At 41.5% G+C, this 9,139-nt stretch overlaps 1 protein-coding gene across 2 annotated transcripts in view; it reads right to left on the bottom strand.

Annotated features, from left to right (window-relative positions):
• Sphkap (SPHK1 interactor, AKAP domain containing) overlaps nucleotides 1-6,314 on the bottom strand; it is a 178,005-nt gene extending 171,691 nt beyond the window's left edge. For both annotated transcript variants that reach the window (XM_005361516.3, XM_005361517.3), the window contains exon 1: nucleotides 6,021-6,314. In XM_005361516.3, coding sequence (XP_005361573.1) covers nucleotides 6,021-6,052 — 32 coding nt within the window. In that variant the 5' untranslated portion in view covers nucleotides 6,053-6,314. The remainder of the gene's footprint in view (nucleotides 1-6,020) is intronic.
• Between the last annotated feature and the right edge of the window lie 2,825 nt (nucleotides 6,315-9,139).

Genomic DNA, 9,139 nt, shown 5'->3' with positions numbered 1-9,139 from the left:
AGAATTCCCCCAGGCCAGCACAGGTTCAGGGCAAGGAAACAGGTACCCTAACACCATCTTATTTGGAGGGAATAGCTACAAAGCTATGCCCAACTAAGGGCTGTGGAAAACAGGAAAGAAATATTGGGGAACTTTTGCAATGCATCTACAATAGAATTGCCCTTCAGGGTGGTATCCTTCAAGGTGGTTCTTCACCTTTTCTTCTAAGATTGGGCATCAAACAAGGACAATTATTCCCCTCCATTATGCCATTGATGCTAGGATTCTTGGCTAGGGGGTGCCATGAAGGTAAAAATTAAAGGTGTTATCCTGATAATGAACAGTTTGAAAAAATAAAAAATAAAAAATAAAAAAAAAATAAAATAAAAAAAGAGGGCAGTTTATACAAATAGAAAAATAACTAGCTAGACGCCAGGTTTCAATCCAGTCCCATGTACAACAATGATGAACATGTGTGAACCAGTTACATTAAAAGAGATATTAGATGATAGATGATGTTGTAAAAGGTAGATCCTAAAAATCCCCAATAACTAGTTTCAAATATGAAGATGTAGATTAGACAACAATAAGCCAGGAAAAATCCATCATATCTTATTAATATCAGTTAAAGAAGACCAAACAATCATACTTATGAGTGTTCTTTTTAATTGTCTATCTTTAAAGTATGATGACCAGATAAGCACTACAAGGCCATTCAGTGTTACTGAGCCTTTATACACAAGGCTATTTCTACTCAATATTCAATGTACACTACACAATATTCTCAAGTGCTGTTATTATTCGTTAAATCAGGTGATGAAAATAGTCCCAGAATTCATAAAATCTTGCTTCCAAGTAGAAAACTGAAACCTCTTGGGTGGCAGGACTGTGTTCTTAGCTACGGAACCACCTTCTCTACCAAGGAGGAACCTTTTTGAGCACTTTCTTTCAATGTGTTTCTCTTCACCTGTGGGGGATCTTAATGATAAACCAGCCCTTTTCCCAAACCCAGCTCTCTTACTGAACTCTTGCTTCGGTTCTTTCACTTGCCTTGATTTATTTTTCTGTCTAGAAAGTTACACGTTCATCCTTAAAGTACCCAGCTGACAGTCACAGCCACAACAAATAGCAAATGTGACATTGTAGAAAGTTAGAAACAAAAGGGACCCAGGTGATCAGTATACCCCCCTGGATATACATGGAAAGTGTCAGAATATCCAGGAGGAGTCAATGAGAACCTTAAACAGACAACAACAGTGGCAAGGACATGAACACTCAAGTAGCAAATGAACCACCATTTCCTTTTTCCACCCTAAAATTCTATGTGGAGAAAACTCTCCCACAGACAGCCAAAGAGCATGCAGTTGAGGAGGGCTAGCCAAGGGAGCAATTCCCTTATGGACAAGAAGTTCTCGAAGAGCTGACTTGCAGGGTAATCATTTACAACTACGTATATAAATATGTATAGGATATATATATATATAAACAAGGGAAGCACAGAGTTGGAAGCCATGTGCCCACGAAAGTTGCCAGTACAGTAAACAGTCGATTTCAAGGGTATTTATAAAGGTGTTTTCATTAGAAATTGCTTTGAGAATTCCTGTTACTTTACAATGTGCCCATGTCACAGAGGCAAAGCCAGCACCTCCAATCTTGTATGTTTGTCTAGATTCTTAACTCCAAGTTTCTCTGTCTATATAGGAAGTTACTTCTGGACTGGAAGCATCCTCGCTTTTGTGAGCTAGGGGATGTGGATGCATCTTAGTGTTGGATTGAGGAGACAGAGTTGCATTCCATGAAAAAACATCAGCTACCCCTCAGAGTTGCATGCGAGCCTTAACCCTGCCCTCCACACAAAAGGTTCAGGCCAGTGCTTCCTCAGGCTCTTTAGTTAGTCAACACACAGAAATGAAGCTATACACCTGCATTTCTCTATTTTTTTAATATGGTTTTTGGTTTTTTGAGACAGGTTTTCTCTGTGTATCTTTGGCTGTCCTGGAACTTACTTTGTAGACCAGACTGGCCTCAAACTCACTGAGATCTGCCTCTTCCTCCTGAGGCCTGGGATTAAAGGTGTGGGCCACCACCGCCTGGTACAGTTCTCCTTCTTTAAGAATTTGAAAACCTATAAAAATTCACCAAAAAATATACTGATGTATGGCTTTAGGTTAGTAAACAGTTTTGACTTGTTGAGGCTATGAAAAAAAAATGCTTTTCTCCTAGGACCTAACAATATAAGTTATGTGTTGCTAAATTAAATTATAGGCTGGGTAAAATAAAATGATGAAATCAATAATTCATATTTTTTTCTAAACAAACTTTTAGTTTTTTCCTCCAAAGGCCCACATAGAAAGTGTATGATCAAAATAGAATCTAGGAAGCCCAACAAAACAAAAAGAATTTTATACTGTATTCCACACAGTATTCTATATTTCTAATGTAAATGTTTACAAAGCAGATTAACTCTTTCTTCAACTTCAAATTCCATCCCAATTATGGTGTAGGTGAAAAAATAATTTGTTTGTAATTTATTTTTTTTGAAAAATGAATTTTTTTAATCTTTGTTTTACAGGCTTGCTGCTTTAAGGACCATTTCGCATTTAGGATGCCCCAGGTGTCTGAGAACAATGTTACCATTAAAGTTGCACCAGCATTTCTTTCTCTCTTGTTTAAGTGTGAGTTCAGAGTTACCCTTAAATATAAGAAAAAATAAGACAAACAAACAAAAATTGGATGTGAAGCTGGAAGAACTCTGGGGTGTCCTAGGTGTTATATATGGACTTCTAAATCCAATATTTGCTTTATTTAATTTTCTTTGGCTTCTGAGTTTTTGCTAGGAAGTAGAAGTAATATCTGTTATAATTAACTCTCAAGGATGTGATGATCAAGCAATTTAATATGTGGGATGACACTTAATAATATCTAAATGTGATTGTGCACACAGTTACTCATGTAAACAACATTGTCTTACATCCACTAAGGTTAGCTATGGTACAGGAATAAGTGTGGTACAGGAAATACTTGGGAGAGAACATAAATCCTTTAATCTCTTCACCTAGTTATGTGACTTAGCAAATCAAATAAACTTTATCAAACAGATAAAAAAATGCTCCCAACACATTGGCTGTAAAAATAACCAAGCTAAAATAAAAACCTTTGTTTCTTTAAAACCATTTTATTTCTACCAGATGAAAAGCCATAAAAGAAGATGAAATTCTGGGTTTATAATATGTCTAATGTGAGGCTATTTGATTTCCTTCTTGGAGATATTGTCTGGCTTCTATATTCAATAATTTTTAAGTCTGTAATGCACTTCATACAATTTAATACCTACCTGAAAATCAAAAGCTTCATTGTCAAAATAAACTGAAACCTTTGCAAATACAAGGTTTTAGAAAATCCCATGTCTCAAAGCTACCAAATTGTTATTCAGATTCCATTTTGAGATCAGTCACCACAGTATTGCTTGAGTGCTGCTCCATTTGTATGCTGTTTTAATTGAAAACACCAAGAATGAAAAAAAAACTGCCAACAGTACAAAGTATCCTATAATTAATCCACTGTGTTCCCAAAACATGTTGTTTTCTCTGAGCATTGTTGAAGAGATGTCTAAATTATTTTGTCTTGCTTAAAAGAAGTGCTGATATTTAAGCACTAGTTTCACTTTATTAAATACTGAGAATGTTTCAGATTTGTACAGTGCATGCTTGATCAGTAATAATTTATTATTACTTGATCATCTTGCCATTTTCTCAAAAACACTCATGTAGAATATCCAATCATCAGTTCTTCAATATTCAAACTTTTGCAAACAAGTCTGGAGATTAAATCAGGGCAAACAGATAGTAGTTCAAATTTCACTTCTGTTTTCACACACACACACACACACACACACACACACGAAAAGGAAATTCTGATGGCCTCCCATGAAATCTTATGGGAGAGAAACTGTGATTCTTCCTTACACTAAAACACAGGAATGAACAAGGGTGCTACAATAGATCATCACCAATATGCGGCTTTAGTTTAGTATACAGTTTTGACTTGTTGAGTTCATGAAAAAAATTGCTTTCTCCTATGACCTAACAATATAAGTGATGTGTTGCTAAATTAAATTACAGTCTGGGTAAAATAAAATGATGTGCTGCTTCTTGGTAAGTATGTGATAACATTTGAAAGGTTTATTTCTGGAGACACGTTATTAAGATTCAGATATGGAGCTTCAACTAGTTTACTCTTTATGAAGCCACTTTTGGTGCTACAGTAGACAAGATCTGAATAAATTATTGGCCTGGTGTGTTTCTAATATTTTAGAGAATGTTGCAGGATTAGAAGGAAATTAAGGCAGGACTGATGCACATTCAAGACAACTTGAAAAAAAGGATTTAAAGTACGGGATTTGTTACCAAAAGCACCTCTTTGGGAATGCAAGGACTTCTTAGCTCACCATTTCAATTGTGGAGAGTGGGGTGGAGAAACTGAGGACTGCATTTGGGGCTCAGGCATGCAAGGCTAGAGCTCCATAGGGGAGCTGGATGCCTAGCCCTCAGGCCATCCGTTCTAAGGACCATTTCTCCAGGCAGTAAACAGTAACTCTCTAATAGACTTGACTTTTAAAACGTGGTATTCTCTTACCTAGAAATCAACAACATTTCTAAGCTTTTAAAATCTTCCCTCCCACAGCACTGCCTTGCTTTTTCAGACATTAGGTAGGTATAGAGAGAGTCTGTGGTCATTTATTCCTGGTTGAGCCAGAGAATTAGAGGCTCACTTAAGAGCTTCCCCAGGCTTTCTGTAGAAAGCTCACTTTGCTAAGACCACAGCGGTGGGTGATGGCTGGGAAAGGGGGAAGCTGGTTCTCTCACACAGCATAAACACTTCAGACTGGAGATGGCAGGCTCTGAACCCTTGAAAGGCAATTATCTACCACCTCCTTACACTCAACCCTATTCCAGTCACCCGTCTTGGCTACTGGGTGTGAGTAAGACTGCCTGTAAGTATTTTGTCTCACTATGTTCCAATGCAATTCCAGAATCGTAGTTCCAAGTGTTTATTGTTGGGCTGGTTGGGGGGTGGGGTGGGGATAGGAAGGAAGGAAGAGCCTACAAGATCATCAACACTGAGCCCTGGGAGATGAGAAGTGGGGCTGTTGTGGACAACAGCGTGACACCCCAGGCTGTTGCCATTCAACAGTGCCCAGAGCACTTGGTCTGAATTGTGAATGCTCAGTTTCATGCTGGGCAGAGTACAAAGGGCTCAAAACTACCTGCTCAGCTGGGGAACCACCGGGGAGCCACAGTACCAATTCAATCCAGAGATTTATAGGGAGTAGAAGAAAATACACAGATTTTTGAATTCTCCTGCTGGGTCGGGCAGAGAACAGAATCGGAGCGGTGGGAAGGGAGATAGGAGGAGACCAGACAACAAAACATTGTAACTGCATCTCTCAGGTGGCTGCGCTTACCTGTCAGCAGTGGGAAAAGCGGGTGGAATTGGTAAGCGCTTCAGAGATGCTTAAGAACTGAGGAGGTCTCTGCCCAGGATTGCAGGTGGACCCCCCCCCCCAATGCTACACGACACTGTACCTCACTCCAGAGCCCCCAAACTAGCCCAGGTCAAGATCAGTGGCATGGGGGGTGGGGAGAAACTGGCTTTGGTCTTCCTCCCTCTGGTCTCTGTTCTCCACCTTGGAAATCATTCCACAACAAGGCGCGAAACTGCTCCAGGTAACATACACTTAAAAGTCAGGCTCCCCAGGTATCTTGGTATTTTGTCCGCCAGAGGAGACCCCAGTCCCACAGTCTTAGCGGCAGGCTCCTAACTGTCCCCCACCTGGTGCGGCTCCAGCACACGGACCCCACCCAGTCGGGAGCTACCAAGGTCCCCTGAGGGCAGATCCCACCGCTCATAGCGCAGGGATTCAACTTCTTCATGGGTATCTCTAGCACGGCGAATGCTGGAAAGCAACTTTGCCTGTGATCTCCAGTGCCTAGCGGAGTTGAAGGGACGTAGCATTTGGCATATGGGGAAGCGAGTCTTACCTTTGCACGGAAAGCAAGGAGTTGACATCCATGGTTGATTGCGGGTAGAGAAAAGCTGACAGAGCAGGCTAAGGCTAGGGAGCCTGAGCGCCCCTCGGAGGGACAGAGACGCGCAGGCTGGAGCCGCTCTGGCCGAGACCCGCAGCTGAGACTGAGGCCCGCTCCTCCCTAGCCACAGAGCGCAGTGGAGACGTCCTAGTGGCGCCTCCTGTGGTCTGCTCAGATCTTGGAGACTGTTGGGTAGACTTAACCCTTCAGTCTAATTCCCGCCTCCCTTCTAGGTCTCCAATCTCAGGCGACTGACTTATGGAGCCTTACACTCAGTCGCTCCCCGCTGGCTCCCCCTCCCCCTTATTCCAGTCCCCGCCCCTTGCTTTTTCTGGTGCACACCAGGTGTGAGCCCCGAAGTTGCTCACCCACTTGGCCGCATTCACAAGCTCACTTCTGGTGATTTCACTTTTCCCTTGTCCCCACTGGTGGTGCCTGCTTCGCTTAGAAGACCCCCTGTAATTTGTCCTCTACAACAGTAGAGGAGATGCGTGCGTGGTCACTTGTGCCAAAGCACCCAGCTCTTTTGCTTTCCTTTAAGCATCCCGTCCTATTTTTAATTCTCACCTCTCTTCATGATTTCCCTTAAATGGAACTTGCCGTCTCTCACCTGTTAGACCCTATGAGCAGAAAAGGTCTCAAAACTCGCGACAGTGGCGGTCCTTCTGCGGCAGCTTTCAGAACCTGAACACAAGCTCCACTGCTGCTGTTTGTCTGCTCGGCATCGCTTTGAGCATAAACAGCCTTTATTTTTAAAGAAGAAAGGAATCAAGACACTGGTGGTAGCAACTGTCTGTTAAGATGAGGGCATGGGGCGTTCTGCCCTTTCCCCTTTAATTGAAAAGCACACTAAAAATGAAAGCCCCAGGACTTCCAGGAATGGGAAGATGGAATAAATAAAATCTTCCCCTTTGCTCTTGCAAGGATAACTAGGGCTCTCCATATTATGAATTGTATATAGCCAAAAAAAAAAAAAAAAAGCTGGCAGAAGCATGGGGAGCAACTCAGGGGCTGAACCTGCAAGGAATGTGTGTGGGTCTCTAGTCAAATGACGGAGACAGCCTAGCCAGGCAATGTACAGATACCTGCTTCATGATGGCAGAATGTTAGAAGAGAAAATCCCACTCTGAATTGTAGAGTAAGGGGGGAAGTTAGTAAAGCCAATGTTTCACTATCCCGGGCGAGATGGATTCAAGCCATTCCAAAGCCATGTAGTGAAGGGAAGACTGAGTGTGGAGCAGGAGCTTGAATCCCCTCCAGGAAGAAGCAGCATGGTCCGCACCCATGAAACAGGCACCAACAGTGGGTGCCCCTAACTAGCCACAACTCCACACACAGAGGTGCCATACGGGCAAAGTAAGTGGGGAGAATTTTAGCTCCTACAGCCCACAGCAACCTGTGCTCAGCTCCCTACCTTGAGGTCAGTGGGACCTTGGTGGCAATTTAGAGGAGGTATAACTCAGAAGTAATGAGGCCATACAATAGCCTTGATTCACAACATAGAGACATATAGCTACAGAGCTGTCAGTGAGGCCAGAAAGAGGCCTGGGGTTGCAATCCTGAAAGGCAGACACAGTTTGGACACAGGGATGCATACAGTGGAAAGAGTGGAAGTGACCTTGGAGGCTCCAGAGAGAGTACCCAGAGACAAAGAAGGTGGGGGCTGGAGTCACACTGCCATTCAAAAGAAGAGTGTTGGGCAATAAGTGGGAAAAGTCAAGGGAAGAGGCTTCTCCATGTGTGTCACAAGGAGCATGGCCCTCTTGACATCTTTGCTTTGGACTTCTAAGTCTTCATGTGTCTCTATATTGTCCACAGTATGATAGTTTGTTAAGGTAGCTGCAGGAAATGAATATATTATGGAAACTGGTACAAAATAGACACATTTGATCCGAGGGTCCCCAAATATATTTTAAAAATTGAATTTTTTAAATTGATTTTATTGAGCTCTACATTTTTCCATTTTTCTCTTCTCCCCTACCTTCCTCTCTCCTCCCCTTCAACCCTCTCCCATGGTCCCCATGCTCCCAATTTACTCAGGAGATCTTGTCTTTTTCTACTTCCCATGCAGATTAGATTTACGAATGTCTCTCTTAGGGTTCTCATTGTTGCCTAGGTTCTCAGGGATTGTGATTTGTAGGCTGGCTTTCTTTGTTTTATGTCTAAAAGCCACTTATGAGTGAGTACATATGATAATTGTATTTCTGGATCTGGGTTACCTCACTCAATATGATGTTTTCTAGATTCATACAAGGAAATTGAATTTTTAATTAGAGAAAGTCCTCTCAAAAACTGAAATCTCCAGCCCCAGATGATTTCATTAACGAATTCTTCCAGATATTTAAAGATAAAATTGACCTGGCACAATCTCTGCTCGGAGATACAGGAAAAGTAAATGCTAAATCATTTTACGAGGCTAGTGTGTCTAGAAACCCAAACCAGAGAGAGATAAACAGGCTAACAATTGCTGAAGGTTAACAATTCAAGCATAAAACCCTTAATAAAACACTAACAGATTAAATTCAACAATAAGTTATAAATACAACTCCAGTAGAATTATTTTTAAATATATTTTATTTTTAAAGTGTGTGTGTGTGTGTGTGTGTGTGTATGCATGTGTGTTATGTACATGTGCTCATGGAGGCAAGAAGACAGCATCAGGTCCCCTGAAACTGGAGCAATAGGCAGATGTGAGACATGAGCCACCTGACAGGGGTACTGGGAACTGAACTTTGGTCCTTTGCAAGAGCAGTATGTTCTTAACTGCTGCTCTTTATCCCTACAGTAGGAATTATTTTAAAGGTGGGAGGACAGTTGGAGAATTGGAGAATCATAATGCTCACTACAATTTACTGTATTAACAAGTAAAAAGAAAAATACATGATTCTATTAGTTAAAGCAAAAAAAAATTGGCAAAATCCAATGCTCACATTTGATAAAAACTCTCAGAAAAATAGGCACATGATAGGAATTGGTTTGATAAAAGGCATCTACCAGAACCCTATACCTAACTTTACATGGTGATAAAAACCTGCATGCTTCTCCCTAAACCTGGAAAGAAGGCATGGTTA

The sequence above is a fragment of the Microtus ochrogaster genome, linkage group LG4 (assembly GCF_000317375.1).
Source record: "Microtus ochrogaster isolate Prairie Vole_2 linkage group LG4, MicOch1.0, whole genome shotgun sequence".
Taxonomy (NCBI): Eukaryota; Metazoa; Chordata; class Mammalia; order Rodentia; family Cricetidae; genus Microtus; species Microtus ochrogaster.
The sequence above is the reverse complement of the archived record's forward strand: the minus strand, read 5'-3'. Positions and strand labels throughout refer to the sequence as shown.